Source organism: Hyperolius riggenbachi, chromosome 4 (assembly GCF_040937935.1).
Source record: "Hyperolius riggenbachi isolate aHypRig1 chromosome 4, aHypRig1.pri, whole genome shotgun sequence".
In the NCBI taxonomy this organism is placed as follows: domain Eukaryota; kingdom Metazoa; phylum Chordata; class Amphibia; order Anura; family Hyperoliidae; genus Hyperolius; species Hyperolius riggenbachi.
Window position 1 is genome coordinate 51,734,501 of NC_090649.1, and position 16,582 is coordinate 51,751,082.

Sequence of the window (16,582 nt, forward strand, 5' to 3'; positions counted from 1 at the left end):
AGTATTGGTGATGTTCAAACTACACATCAGTTGTGTGCATCGGTACTTGTGTCATTGGTTGTCCCGATTGTATAGTATGTTGAACAGCTCATGTATCTATGCTCCCCATCGTTGTAGGTTGTACATGTTGTACAGCGCTACTGAATATGTTGGCACGCAATAAAAATAATACCCAGGTAACATTTACTACAGGAAGTAAACTATTACTCCTTAGAATAGCCGTAATTTCTGGTTTCTTGTCTACAAGGAGGAGCTATAGACATCCTCCCTCTCTATAGGCACAGTGTATGTTATTACAGTCACCATGGGAAGCTCAGCAAGTCTGCACACATCATACAGCTCCTGGATAATCTCTGAAATACTGACAGATCCAGCTTATACCACTTCTAGTGTTATCTGAATCCACAATTCCTGTTACTAGAACACAATATAAACTGCTGCAATGTGAAATATGGCATCATGCTATTGGCTTAAAGGATATGTATTAGGTGCAGTCCTCATGCCCACCGCTACCCCCGTTCTCCTCCATCCCCCTCCTTTTTACCAAAATCTTTTGCCATGCCTAAGCCCAGGTCGCCAGAGTCAGGCGGCAGTGTGCAGGCAGCGTGGACAAGAGCACTCTGCAGGTGCGCATGAAGGCATGATGACATAATTCGCCTGACTCCGGCAACCTGGGCTGAGCCGTGGCGGAGGATTTCGGTAAAAAGGAGGGGAATGGAGGAGAACAGGAAGAGCGGTGGTCATGAGGACTGCATCTAATACATGTCTGCTCCCCCCGTTTTCAGTATTTTCTCCACCCCTGGTATCCTTTAACCTCCCTGGCGGTATAATTCCCACGGCTGCGTGGCCGCGGGAGGGTTTTTTTCCCCCCGTATTTTCCGATCGCCGCCGGCGCCGCTTGCCCACAAGGAAATCCCGTTCTGAACGGGATTTCGTTAAGGGCTTCCCCGTCGCCATGGCGGCGAACGGAGTGACGTCATCAACGTCGTGACGTCACATGGAGTCCCGATCCACCCCATAGCGCAGCCTGGCGGCGATTGGCCAGGCTGCGCAAGGGGTATGCGGGGGGGGGCTGTATCGCGGCGGCGGCGGCGGCGATCAGACCAAACACGCAGCTAGCGAAGTGCGTTTGAAAAAAAAAATTATGTAAATCGGCCCAGCAGGGCCTGAGCGGCACCCTCCGGCGGCTTACCCCGTGTCACACACGGGGTTACCGCCAAGGAGGTTAATTAAAGCACACGTGCCCTGACATATTTATTTCCTTTTCAACAAAGCACATTGCCTGGTAGTCCTGCTCATCCTCTGCCTATAATACATATAGCCATAGACCCTGAACAAGCATGCAGATGCTTGTGTGACTGGATTTTTTTCAGATGTGTGATTCAGACTCTATTGCAAAGAGATTAGCAGGACGCCAGGCAACTGGTATTGTTTAAAGGGAAATAAATATGGCAGACTCCATATCCCTCTCACTTCAGATGTTATTTAACCTCCTTAATGGTTATCACGAGTCCAGCTCGGGGTGGAAAAAACAAGCCAGGAGCGGTATCCCTGTGCGCGACTCGTGGTAGGAGAGCAATGCGCGCAGCAGGCATTTTCACTCACCTCCCGGAGGATCCCAATGTCGGCCACCATTCCTCTTCCTTTCCACGGAGGCTCTGTATGCCCCTGGTGAGATCGCCATCCGTCATCATGACAGACGGCAATCTCACTACAAGGTTACAGTGCCACCCGGAGGATGGAGGGAAAACTGCAGCGCTGGAATACCAGGGAGGTGAGGGATTGTTGGGGTTGCGCAGATCTCCCTCGCAGCATGATTTTTTTTCACAGTTTTAGGGTCTAAAAGCTTGCAAAAAAAATTGCACCGCTTTTAGACCCTAAAATCCAGAAAGAATCATACCGCCAAAGGGGTTGAAATCAAATGGCCCCTTCACCAAGGAAAGCAGACACCCTAAACAGACCATACAACACCCAAAGCAATACCATAGGGGTTGCAATATTTGGCTGTAGCAGAAGGCAGTTTGTGCGTTGAAGGGCTGGAGAGCAATAAAGAGTGTCTGCAGGCAACAGTGAAGCATGGTGGATGTTCCTTGAACGTTTGGGGCTGCATTTCGGCAAATGGAGTTGGAGATTTGGTCAGTATTAATGGTCTTCTCAATGCTGAGAAATACAGGTAGCTACTTACCCATCATGCAATACCATCATGGAGACGTATGATTTGGCCCAAATGTATTCTGCAGCAGGACAACGACCGCAAACATACACTCAAAGTCATTAAGAACTATCTTCAGCATAAAGAAGAAGTTCTGTAAGTGATGGTGTGGCCCCCACAGAGCCCTGATCTCAACATCATCAAGTGTGTCTGGGATTGTGGAAGAACGGAGAAGAACTGAGCCACCCAAGAGGATGGCGAGAGAGCCCAAAGAGTACATGGGGCTGGAGGAAGACCCAGGTAAGTGTAAATGCTACAACCAGCGGGGTTGCTAGGGCCTTTGATCTGAGGCACCACCGACGAACCTGCGGGGGGAGCGGGCAATTCAAAATTCACCTTCCGTTCCGATCAGACGCAGCATAGTCTCCGTCTTCTTCCAACTTCCTCCCACCAGCGCCTGTCACCTTGGTTACAGCGCCCCCTGTGACGATGTGACCGATATCATCACAAGGGCCGCTGTAACCAAGGCGACGGTCACTGGTGGGAGGAAGTCGGCAGAAGACAGAGACTGTGCTGCATCTGAACTGAACGGTAGGTGAGTTTTTAACTACCCGCTCCCCCCGCCGATCTAATCTATACTGGGGAATCTACCTATCTAATCTATACTGGGGGGAAGCTACCTATCTAACCTACACTTCAGGAAGCTACCTATGTAATCTATACTTGGGGGAACCTACCTATCAACCTACACTGGAGGAAGCTACCTATCTAACCTACACTGGGGGAAGCTACCTATCTAATCTATACCGAGGGAAGCTACCTACCTATCTAATCTATACTGGGGGGAACCTACCTATCTAACCTATACTGGGGGAAGCTACTTATCTAATCTATACTAGGGGAAGCTACCTATCTAATCTATACTGGGGGAAGCTACCTATCTAACCTACACTGGGGGCACCTACCTAACTAACCTATACTGGAGGCACCTACCTACCTATCTAATCTATACTGGGGGCACCTAGCTACCTACAGCCAAGCAAAGCCCCAGGGCCCCAGCCCAGCAAAGCACAACCCCCAGCAAAACAAACCCCCCAGCCTAGTAAAGCCTCCTGGTCCCAGCCCAGCAAAGCATACCGCCAAGCAAAGCCTAGTAAAGCCCCCCAGCCCAGCAAAGCCCCCCAAAATGCCCGCAGCAAATTGCCTAGCCCAGCAAAGCCCCCAGAAAGTCACCTAGCAAGGCCAGGCCGGCTCAACATCACTGCTAGCCAAGCTGGCACAGCATCACCGTCAGCCAGGCCGGCACAGCATCATCACCAGCCAGGCCACCACAGCATAGCATAGCATAGCATAACCACCAGCCAGGCAGCCCAGCATAAGCGCCAGCTGAGTACAGCATACAGGCCAGCCAGCCGAAGACAAGACAGAAGCCAGGTGAGGGGCTTATTTATGTGAAATACTACCTATTAAATATATTTATGTTACGCCACTGCTATGTTCATGTACATTTGACCCCACCTATGACCACGCCCATTTTTTTTTGCCTCAGCACGCTACACACACCACACAATCATTCCCTTTTGGTGCCCAGGATCTCCCAGGAACCTAGAAACGCCCCTGGCTACAACTTTTATGTCTCAAGTACAGTTTAAGGGAAGAGCATTGGGTTAGAAAAGAGGTAACATTGTGAGATGTACTTCGTATTGTGATGTGGCCGTGACCTCGCTAGATATGCAGATGACCCATCCATCTGACCTGTGGGGTAAATGTATTTATGGTATAGGAGTACACCATACTGTAACACGTCGGGAGGATTGCATCAGGCATGTGTGGACAGCAAGTGAGCTGCCCTCGTGTTTTACACTTCACTGCGTACCTTCAAAAGCAAGCGTTTTATGTGCGAGTCGCTGGATTAATGTATTAGAGCAAGTCTAGTTCACAGGATCAGCTGTAAATACACAACTGGGGGTGGGGGTGTGGGGGGGAGACAGAGAATAACAGCAGCCTGGAGTGGTCACTATGGGACAAACATTTAGAGCCAGTGCACACCAAAAACCGCTAGCGTATCTGCGAACACGAGCTGTTTTTTAAGCAGTTTTTCAGAGCAATTCTAGGCATGATTGGAGCAATTTTTTTAAACATGCTTAGCGTTTTGGTGTAGCTTTTTTATATTTTGTTACAGTACCGCTGTAACTGAACAGCTTCTGTAACAAAAACGCTTGAAAAATCGCTCTGTTCTTGCGCTTTTCAGAGTGGTTTACCACTGTCCTATACTTTACATTGAGGCTGAATCGCCTCAGAAATCAGCAAAAATGCTGCTGGACCAGAGTTTGCGTTTGGGGAAAAAATGAACCGCTCTGGTGTGCTCCATCCTATTCAAATACATTAGCCAAGCGCTTTTCAACTCGCAAGTGGTTTTATAAACGCTCAAAATCCGCTCTTGGTGTGCACCAGCCCTAATGCTGGACATACATGATACGTTTCTGTGGCTTAACCACCTGAGCGGTCTGGAGGTCGCCGCTCAGGCCCTGCTGGGCCGATTTTAATGAAATAAAAAGCAGCACACGCAGCTGGCACTTTGCCAGCCGCGTGTGCTACCTGATCGCCGCCGCAGCGCGGCGATCCGCCGCGTGCAGCGGCGAAAGAGGGTCCCCCCAGCCGCCCGAGCCCAGCGTAGCCGGAACAAACAGTTCCGGCCAGCGCTAAGGGCTGGATCGGAGGCGGCTGACGTCACTCCGCTCGTCGCCATGGCGACGAGGTAAGCGAAACACGGAAGGCCGCTCATTGCGGCCTTCCGTGTTACTTCTGGCTGCCGGAGGCGATCAGAAGAACGCATCCGGAGCGCCCTCTAGTGGGCTTTCATGCAGCCAACTTTCAGTTGGCTGCATGGAATAGTTTTTTTTTTATTTAAAAAAAAAAAACCCCGCAGCCGCCCTGGCGATCTTATCAGAACGCCAGGGTGGTTAATTAGCCGCCGGATCGACTCCCGCTCGTCCCCGCGTGCACCTGGATCGATTCTCGCTCATCCCCGCGTGCGCCTGGATCGATTCCCCCTCGTCCCCACGTGCACCTGGATCGATTCCCTCGTCCCTGCGTGCGCCTGGATCGATTCCCCCTCGTCCCCACGTGCACCTGGATCGATTCCCTCGTCCCTGCGTGCGCCTGGATCGATTCCCCCTCGTCCCTGCGTGCGCCTGCATCTATCTCCACTCGTCCCCGCGGGCGCTTCTCTTATCTTCTGCTCGATTCCCCGCTATTGTCCGCCAGCGGTATCAAGCGCGGAATCGATCCGCGCAGTGATCGGACATGTCAGATATTATCAATCGAGCCATCAACGGCTCGATTGATAACAAAAAAATGACCTGTGTATGCCCAGCATTAAAGTCTGAAAGTTGCTTTCCACAAAAATACTGCTGTTCAATTGAAAACGTGCAGTTGGGTATGACTTTTTCAGGTCAAATCAACAAGGTTACTAGCTTCCTAACGTGTACAACCTTTGTTAACCTCCTTGGCGGTAACCCCGTGTGTGACACGGGGTAAGCCGCCGGAGGGTGCCGCTCAGGCCCTGCTGGGCCGATTTACTTAATTTTTTTTTTGCTGGACGCAGCTAGCAAAGTGCTAGCTGCGCCAGCACCCCGATCGCCGCCGCCGCGTGCCCGATCGCCGCTATCCGGTGCGGCGCGCGGCCCCCCCCCCCCCCCAGACCCCGAGCGCTGCCTGGCCAATCAGTGCCAGGCAGCGCCGAGGGGTGGATCGGGACTCCCAATGACGTCCCGACGTCGGTGACGTCATCCCGCCCCGTCGCCATGGCGACGGGGGAAGCCCTCCAGGAAATCCCGTTCTTTGAACGGGATTTCCTGATCGCCTATCGCCGGAGGCGATCGGCGGGGCTGGGGGGATGCCGCTGAGCAGCGGCTATCATGTAGCGAGCCCTCGGCTCGCTACATGATAAAAAAAAAAAAAAAAAAAATTAAAAAAAAACTGTTGCGCTTCCCCCTGGCGGTATTTTTCATACCGCCAAGGGGGTTAAAGGGAACCTGTTTGAGGCATATGGAGGCTGCCATTTTTATTTCGTGTAAAACTATACTAGTTTGGCTGTATCAGTGTCCAAATCACACCAGAAACAAGCATGCAGCTAATCCAGTCAGAAACATCTGATCTGCATATGCTCGTTCAGGGTCTATGGCTAAAAGCATTAAGGTACCCATACACTACGTCCATTTCCCGTCAATACACTGCAGATTCTATCGATGTGATCGAATTTGCTGTAAAATCGTTAACATAAATGTTGACTGATCAACCGATTTCCATCCAAAATCTGTCAATTCAATCTGTCCAGGCGGAAATTTTTTGCTAGATCGACAGCGGGTCGGGAGTGCGCCGTTAGCGGCGTTCGATTCGGTGGCGACCGACGCAGCAATAATCTCACCTGTCCGGCTGGTGCAAGTTCCCGGGTCTGAGCTGTCTCTTCTTCACTTCCTGTCCAATCATTTCATGCTGAAATCGATTCAAAATCTGTGTGCAGTGCAATGGGCAGCCAAAAGATCCCTCTCTGATCAGATTCAATCAGAGATGGATGTATCTGTTGGTCGATCTGCTGGCAATCCACAAGTGTATAGTAGCCTTTATGCTGGGAATATACCATACAATTTTCTGTTATGCTGGGCATACACGGAGTTTAGTCCGATGACCTGCCAGATAGAGCAGGAATCGATCCACGCGGACCAGCGGTGACGCGGCGGGGGTCGATCCAGCGGCTAATCGGCCGCCGGATCGACCCGTGTATGCCCAGCATTAGATTTGCCTGCCAGATAGATAAAGTTCAACATGTTGGAAATGTATCTATCTAACCATCTATCTGCCGAGCAATTAAGTAAGCATTGTTCTACTCAGCAGGAGATAAACAGAAGACAATGCACCAGAGATAATCACCAGTCTCTACAGAAAATAATCTAATCAACAGAATAATCTAATGCTGGGAATACACAGATCGATCCGGCAGCCGATTAGCCGACGGATTGACTCCCGCCGCGTCCGCCCGTGCGGATCGATTACCGCTCGTCCCCGCCGGCACTCCTTATCAGCTGCTCGATTCCCTGCCATTGTCCGCCGTCGGGGATCGAGCAGGGGGGGGTCGAGTAGCTTGATCGGACCAGCTGAATATCAGCTGGCCGGATCAGCTGCTCGATACACGGTACAGAAACGTACCGTGTATCCCCCGCATTACAGAAAATTGTATGGTGTACTCCCAGAATAAAGGCTGCTATACACTTGTGGATTGCCATCAGATCGACCAACAGATACATCCATCTCTGATTGGATTGACAGAGGCAGAGGATTACTACGAGAGCCAGACAATGTGCATTGTGTTGATTTTAAATACAATGGAAATGAATTCAATGTAGGCCTCGCTTTTGTCAAACACTACACAAAAAACACTTTATTGTGCATATCCATATTAGTGATCATCAATTACAGGCAATTAAAACCTATCGATGTCCGACTGGGGGGTGCACAAGAGTCTGTATAACTGGACTGATGTCACTTGTGTATGGCCACTTATACAGCCCAGTCACGTGATCATATCACATGATCTGCAGGGGAATACAGAAGGAAGGGAAGGTGACACCAATCTCTGTTGCCAGCCCCTCCCCACAGTGATGTCACAGACCACCGTACATTCCCATACAAGTTACATTCTGAAAACAAAAGCGAATGAGAAGAAGCTACATGCAAAATAGCTGCTAGTACTTTATCAGTAAAATTACAGATATTCTACTATTGGGCAGTGGTAATTCTGGGCAGTGGTAAAATATCGGTACTGTCGCTAAACCTGATTCTCACACAAGCTCTCCCTCTATTGATGCCTAACCATCACCCCCCCCACCAAAGCCTAACCAACCCCCCCCCCCCCCTTCACCAATACCTAACTGATCCCCCCCCCCCACTGGTATCTATCCCTGACTACCCCCCATCCCGATGCCCAACCTTGTCCAACCCCCCCAATGCCTAACCTTAGCCAACCCCCCCCCAAAGCCTAACCTTAACCCCCCCCCCATGCCCAAGTGATACCTAACCCTAACAGAACCCTCCCCCCCCCCCCCCCCAATCCGATGCCCAACCCTAACCGCCCCCCCACCGATGCCTAACCCTAACCAACCCCTCTAGTGATGCTCAACCCTAACCCAACCCATCCACCCCTATGCCTAAACCTATGCTAACATGCCCCCCCGCCACCAGTGTCTAAACCTGACTAGCCCACATCCTGATGCCTAACCCTAACCAACCCCATCCATCCTCCCACCAATGCCCAACACCCCACGATGCCTAACCCTAACCGTCGCCATCTACTGGTTGCATAACCCTACACTACCCCCCCCCCCCCCACACACACACACACACTTGCCTTTCTATTTGTAGAAGCAGTTTATACAGTGGGCGGCCCCAGCGCCGTTAAAAGGAACCCGAGGTGTGGGACCTATAGATGCTGCCATACTTATTTTTAAACTATACCAGTTGCCTGGCAGTGCTGCCGATCTTTCTGGTTAGTAGTCTGCTCTACATCACACACCTGAAACAAGCATGCAGCTAATTTGTCATAGACATCTGATCTGCATGCTTGTTCAGGGGCTATGGCTTCAAGTATTAAGAGGCAGATGATTAGCAGTACAGCCAGGCAAAATGCATTGTTTAAAAGCAAATAGTGTCATCTTTCACCTCCCTCTCCCTACATTTCTAACTGGAACTCATAAAAGCATAAAGGTAGCCATACACTGGTCAATTTGCCATCAGATCATTAAACAGATAGATCCCTATCTGATCAGAGAGGGATCGTATGGCTGCCTTTACTGCAAACAGATTGTGAATCGATTTCAGCATGAAACCGATTCGCCATCTGTGGAGCTGCCACAACCCCCCCCCCCTATACATTACCTGCTCCGGCCAGCGCGAGTCCCCCGGTCTCCGCTCCTCCAGCTTCACTCTACTTCCTGCCAGGGGAAGTTTAAACAGTAGAGGGCGCTCTGCTGTTTAAACTTCCTGCCGGGGCAGGAAGAAGTGAAGCCTGCTGGACTCGGAGCCCAGCGCAGAGACGGAGCAGTGGAGAGAGCAGGGACTCACGCCAGCGGAACAGGTAATGTATTACTGCTAGCGTCGGTCGTCCGAACGCCGCTATCGACTAACTCGCGACCCGCCACCGATCGAGCGAAATCTTCCGCATAGACAGGAACGATCGATTTCGGACGGAAATGGATCGTTCAGTCAGCGTTTGCGTGACAATTTCACAGCCGATTCGATCACAGTGATCGAATCGGCTGTGTATCGGCAGGAAAATCGGTAAGTGTATGGGCCCCTTTACTGTATTCAACTATCAGGACAATGCCTCTCCCTCCCAGACAAGAAGGTGTTGTGTGAAGAGTACAGAAGAAACAGTCGTTATCCCTGTAGAATCACTTTATAAACATTTTACATTTACATACATAGAGCAATCACAGAACATACAGCTAGAGACGGGAATGCATTACATCTCAGTGCAAATTAACAGTTTTACAAAAGTCTGATGCTTCAGATAGGAGTGCTAGAAGTGGTGTAACATCGCCACCTGGTGGTAAAACTAAAGAAACAACTTCAGTCCAGCATTCGGGCTCCCAAAGACTTCTGAAGCCTGCTGAGGGGGCAAAATGGAAAGAGTGTGAAAGCGCTGGAACGAGGGCACCGGGAGAGGAGCAGGAAGACTCTATAGAACCCAGAGCCTTCCCTCTAAATAGGTAGGTTTTTTTTATTTTACTTTAAGTTTGCTTTAAGGTTCCCATTAAAGCGATATTATTACCATAAAAATCAAATTTCAACAGCAACTAGTCTGAGTGTATTAGGTGATAAAGATGCTAATCCTGCACTCAAAACTTTGAAAACTTTTTCTGCTGTTATGATTTGGAGTTATCACATACTTTAGGAGCACTGGCCCTTTAGTAGTCAGTGCCAAACAGTTGAATGCTGGGTGTTCTTTTTATCTATAATATATCCCTCATCTTCCATGTATTTCCCTTCCTAGCTGCTTATCTGAAACACGATCCTCTGATCACTTGTGTTTACAAGCAAGGCTGAAGTGACTGAGCGATTGGAGGAGAAAAGAAAAAGTAAAGGGCAGAAATGACATCAGGATTTAGCCTAAACTGCGGTTAAAAGACATGGTTCCCACCAGGAACAGAACTCTCTTCATTTACTATGTAATATTCACTGAAATCAAAACGTGGATAGTACAATACATGTGTTATGTAAGCAGATAAAGTATTTATCTGCTTATATGTGTGTTTTGTTCCCTGGCATAGTATGGCTGATCCTACTGCTTTAACGGTGCAATTTTAGTCAACAATCATATTTTCGAGTTAAGTTTTAAGTTTCAGATAGAAAAGATTGTATTTCATTGATCCACAGCATTAATGAATCCATCTTACCATTGTATTTGCAATCGTATCCATAAACAAAATCACACCGATTGACCATTTCTTTCATTTCAAGGAAACGATAGACAATGTGCTCTATCCACAAAACTTCTCATACATGACTTATTTATCACCTAATTGATAAAAATCACCTTTCAGCACATTTACAAGCAAAATATAGTGAATAAAGTTCTTAACGTGGGCTTTCAGTAGGAAAAAAAAAATTCACATAGGCCTGTAAATTTCAAGTTGGTCACAAGTGTTAGAATCTATTCATACAATTTATGATAATATCCAATGCACACTGTATACAGTAAATTCTTTGCATTGTAAGCAGAACATTCAGTCAATCCTCTATGCTGAGAATGGTGCAGATCTGAGGACCCTCACATAGAAATGGAAATGGTAGAAGTAGCATAAAAGGAATCTTAATTTTTTTTAGGTTTACTGGTCTTTTAAAGTGCACCTGTAACAGCAAAAGGAAATCAATTTGCAAGCTGGAAAAGTACACAAGAGAATGCAGCAGTTCCTCTGTGAGGTCACTTCCTTGCAGTGATGAGAAAACCTGCATTCTCATAAGCACTGATCACATTCACACAATGGCAACTACCACCCTGTACAGCAGTAGCTACACTTCAAAACCCGGCTGTACAAAGGTCTAATGGGATACGGAAATGCATCTATGTATACAAATCCATTATCAAATATTAAAAGTGAGAAGGGTTTATTAGAAGTACTGTTGGTGTATTTTAACCTGTAAAGATGTTCCTCTTTCTAACCCAGACAGCTAAAAACTTTATTTAAAAGTGGACTACATATAGCATGTCTAGAGCTGCACTTGCCTTCTCATTGCTGTCAGCTATGAGTCTGCAGAGACAAAACAGCTGTTTTGTGTGTTCAGTGGCTGGAAAGTGTGCTGGTTAAGGGCACCACCTCCGATACAGAAGACCAGGGTTTGGCTCCTGGCTGAAGTAAATACAGTAAGGAACCCTTGGGCAAGACTCTTTACACTTCATTGTGGACTATTGAGAGCACCTCTCAAGCACTTTGAGTCTTTTATACAACTGCTAGCACCAGAGCAGGGCCAGGCAGAGGCGAGAGAGGCTCCAGTCTCAGGGCACAACTCACTCGGCTATCATTCCCTTATTGTGTTTGAAGCAGAGAGAAATAAGAAAAGGGATACATGGCAGTGACTGCAAGCCAGATAAGTAGAGATTAAGGTGTTGGGGGCACCTTTTAGTCTAATAGCAATCAGTGTGTGATGGCCGGTGTGGGAGGGATAGAGGGGCGCACTTTGGTGTCTCAGCCTTGGGTGCTGGAGGAACTTGTCCCGGGTCTGGCTAGCACTAATAATACAGTGTCCCTGTGAGCAGAAATGGGCTTGTGAAATTGAATCGAGTGATGTGCAGTGGTAACAGGGCCTTTGTAAACAGTTCTCTTTTAGGATATAAGAGTGGACTTGTATACCTGAATCCACTACAGGATTTCTTTAACTCTAAGCTCAGCTAAAATGGGCCTGTGTTATTCCCAACTACAGCAAACGCAATTTCATTTCAAACCCATTTTCCCTTGTTTGGATGAGATTCTGGGCCAGGGAATCTGGCTGCCTCAGTTTACTGCGTCCCAACCCTCCTCTAATGTGGTCTAGATCCTCTTCTCCTGCCAATACCGGCCCCATGCTGCCCTCAAAATCCACTATACAAGACTACCTGAGGGAGCGGTGAAGGTATAATGGAAGGTATAGGTGGAGCGCTAAACGACAAATGCTCACAAAAATCGCTTTATGCAGTGATTGTGTTTGCGGTTTTAAGAATACATTGTATTTATTCTTTTCCGGGTCAAAGAGTTCACTTCCTGACTAACGTCAGGAAGTGAAAAAACAGAATCGCTCTGCAAAAGCGCTTTGCACAAAATCGTATCGCGCAGTGGAGCGCCGGGAGGGGGAAAAAAATAAAAACGTGCAAAAAAAAATAAATTCTAAAATTGCTGCCGTCAGCGATTTCGATCTTAGATGTGATCATAGGCTTAACCGCTTGCCGACCGCGTCACGCCGATGGGCGTGGCCCCGGCGGCAGCCCCAGGACCAGCTAACGCCAATTGGCGTAAAGTCCTTGGGGCTCGCAGTGCAGGAGATGCGCGCGCACTCTGCGTGCGCAGCCTGTTACTGGCCGGAGCGGAGCTCTGCCTTCAGTCTCCGAGTGGCGGTTGCCGCTCGGGAGACTGTTAAGCCCAATCTACACGATACGATTCTTTATACGATTCTATTTACGATCCGATTAAATCAGACATGTCCAATCAGGATTCGATTCGATTTGCCATTGTTTTGCAATGGCAAATCGAATTGAATCCTGATCGGACATGTCGGATTTAATCGGATCGTAAATAGAATCGTAATCGAATCGTATAAAGAATTGTATCGTGTAGATTCGGCTTTAGACGACGGAATTGCCATCTAACTACATTGTACAGCGCTGCGATCTTCAGCAGCGCTGTACTGGGGACAGCCGTGTGACACGGCTGTCCCCATGGGACACTAGAGAGCGATTGGCTCTCATAGGCAGAAGCCTATGACAGCTGATCGCCGTTATTGGCTGGCTGTGGGGTGGGTGGGAGGGAGGGAAAAGAGAGGGGGGGAAAAAATGTACATTTATTTAAAAAAAAATGCACAATATTTGCAACAAATAAACAAACACTATGGGGGCGATCAGACCCCACCAACAGAGAGCTCTGTTGGTGGGGAGATAAGGGGGGAGGAATCACTGGTGTGCTGTGTTGTGCGGCCCTGCAGCTTGGCCTTAAAGCTGCAGTGGCCTTTTTTAACAAAAATAGCCTGGTCTTTAGGGGGGGGTAAAGCCCACGGTCCTCAAGAGGTTAAGGTGGCCACACACGATACAATAAAATGATCTGATTTTACAGCAATTCGATAAAAATGATCGGATCTCCTGAAAAAAAAATCAAGCTTTTTTTTCATTCGTCTGAAAAAATCCGATCGGATTTCCCGTTCTCTTCAATTTTTATCTATCCGGGAATGCCAGATATTTTTCTTCAATCTTTCTAAAGATTGTATGGTGTGTGTTAGATTGTCAATGTATTAATATACACACCCTAGCAATTTTGTCAGAGTTTCCAATCATTTTTATCATAATTGGGGAAAAACTGAACATAGGTGTATGGTACATTGGTCATATTTTTGAATTGTTACAATCAGTCAGAAAAATTGATTGCAATTCTTAAATTGAACAGAGATTTAAAAAATTGTATGGTGTGTGGCCACCTTTACACCAGCCTTTTACCTCTGCCACAATCTTAGTACTAACAAACCTAACTAGATGCTACCCTCTGCACACCCAGTCCCATGGTACAAGTTTGGTCAAAGCTTTAGTACCTGTGGCTGCGTTAGCCATGATGAGCAATGGGCTACTGAAACCTACTTATTCTATTGTCTCTGGAGCCTCACCTGATCCCACCCATTTTACTGCTTGTGGAGCTGTTGGCTTGACTGCAGGCGTTTCCACTAGCATTAGGCTGCACGTAGCACCCAAGACAAATTCCACAGCTGATCAATAGTTTCCGATCGCCACGGTAACTGATTGGTCGTGTCCATTAACGGCCAAATTCCCATTTGCTAATTTGATCGGTTTCGAACAGATCGATCTGAAAAATGGACCAATTCTATTAATCTGATTTAATTGGCTAGCGGGAACTCATCCGTTAATGGGTAGGACTGATTTTTTTCCGATCAATTGCTGCGGTGATCGTAAACTATTGATCAGCCGTGGAATTGTACCGTTAATATTCTGACTCTCTGCGGAGTGGACAGAGGTGGAGCAAAACCAGTTACTATGTTCCAACCGGCACACATTGCAGGAAAGCCCCGAGTACCTATGTAGAAACTAAGCCAGAGTAGAGATGGGTAGTACCACTTTGCAATCTAGTCAACTCAGTTTGTTTGCGTAGTTTTAAGCACAAACATAGACCTTGGCTGCAATTGTAACAGAGACTGGCGTATGGGAGTGTGAAATCTGTGTGGGGGCTTACAATAAGAACTCCCGCAGCACGGTGGGAGTGTATGGACAATAGGTACTGCAAATAGAGTACTGTTGCCATGGTTGCAAAAAAAAAAAAAAAAAAAATCTGTTTCTGCTTCCTGTCAAGCTTTGGACGATTTTGTCTGGCTGCAACTTTAAAACCAAATGATCTTTTAAAAACAATAAAATAAAAGTATTAGCACAAAAAACAAACTTGGGCTGCACCAATACAGGTGTACAAAAATTATACAATGACTTGCCCTCTAAGGGTTGTGGTTATGTGTCTACTCCGCCTCTCGGGTCTGGTATACCTTTTTTGTTCTGTCTCCAAATGGTCCTAGCCATGGTCTCGGCAAGAAAATGGGACTTTTAAGCCTCATCTACACGGGTAGATGAGGCTGCGATCCGGCGGCTCGATTAGCCACCGGATCGCCTCTTCCGCGTGCCCGTCGCGTCCCCGCTCGCCGCATTCGATTCCCCGCTCGTCCCCGCCGGCGCCGCTTATCTTCCGCTCGATTCCCTGCCATTGTCCTCTCGCAGGGAGCAAGCAGGGAATCGGCGGTGCGGAGATCCGTCCTGTCGGATCTTATCAATCGAGCCGCGTTAGCGGCTCGATTGATAAGGAGCATCGCGGCCGCATCTACTCGTGTAGATGCGGCTTTAGAGACAAGTGGCAGGTGGGGAAGCAGCACTAATAGTCACATGACTACAAATCGAGAGTCAACAAATGGTACTGCAGAATTTTCCCTTCAAGTGGACCAAAACTCTTGCACAGCGCACAACGAAAAGTTTTCATTCCACATATAGCTGCTAAAGAAATGTGCTGCTCTGTTTTGTGTTTGGCCAGATAGAAGTGTCTAATTAGTTCTTAGCAGCTGTAAATAGACTGCAGGATCTCTATCCCCATACAGCAAGCTCCCTGCAAGGTGAAACCAAGTTAAAACTTCTGGGTTGGTTATTTTTAGTATTTCCATAAATTGTAAAGAAAGCCATTTTGTTCCAATTAAAGTTATCCTATTATGGGTAATCTTTTAGAGCAGATAGGAAGTTTTGAGTTTAGTGCCATTTTAAATGTAAAGCTCCCATTCTAAGAACACATTTTCTAAGATCCATGTGCCCTTCAGTTGCAGAACTTGCCTTTATCCATCCAGAAGCTGACTGATTAGCTGATCACTTTTTTTTTTCTAAATCCTATACAGAAGCCACAACAATGTCTACTTCCTACACCACAGACCGTCTATGCTGTCACTGCAATCTTCACTGAGAGTCAGTCTTGGCCCCACCCCCTTGGAGCCCAAACAGTGGGTTTGATGATGCAAACAAAGTATCATAAGCAGCCACATCAATAGAGCCTCAGATAAGGCCCTTTTACTCTGCTGCAATGAACATTTCAAAACTGCATTTTTAGCTACAGATGCCTTCTCTCCCAAGGGAAGCAGTCGGATTACTAACCTATTATATTTTTAAAAGCGGTGCCTGGAGGTGGGATTTAATAGCCAGACGACTAGAGTGATATTTCATTTAAGCGGAGTCTGGAGTTAAAGTATACAAAAACAGATAATTACCTTAATGTGGACCTGAACTCAGAACTTCCTCTCTGCTCTACAAGATACACACCAGCATAAAAATATTTAAACACAAATCATTTCTTTGTTACAGCTGATACAAACCCTGCAATAAATCTGCAGTGTGTCTACTTCCTGATTCATGGAAGCAGACATATTGTTAACATCCTGTGCTTTCAAATGGGCTTATCTGCCATGGCAGTCATGTGACACAGGGGAGAGATCAAATTACAACTTGTGATTAGACACAAATGAAGGAGCTAAACTCTATAAACACATACAGGGTGCATTTCTCAGTTTTCCTTCTGTCCTGTGCAAGAGTTCAGGTCCACTTTGAGAAATGGAAGTCTCTGGATCCTAATGAGCCTCCATCGCTGTCCTCCGTTGCCAAGCATG

At 47.5% G+C, this 16,582-nt stretch overlaps 1 protein-coding gene across 1 annotated transcript in view; it reads right to left on the reverse strand.

The window, feature by feature from the left end:
• Positions 1-2,201: 2,201 nt before the first annotated feature.
• The window catches only part of MTMR9 (myotubularin related protein 9), a 30,061-nt gene continuing 15,680 nt past the window's right edge, over positions 2,202-16,582 (reverse strand). The window contains exons 8-10 of the mRNA XM_068233228.1: positions 14,051-14,118; positions 2,549-2,689; positions 2,202-2,436 (exon numbers count right to left, since the gene is read on the reverse strand). Coding sequence (XP_068089329.1) covers positions 2,202-2,436; positions 2,549-2,689; positions 14,051-14,118 — 444 coding nt within the window. The remainder of the gene's footprint in view (positions 2,437-2,548; positions 2,690-14,050; positions 14,119-16,582) is intronic.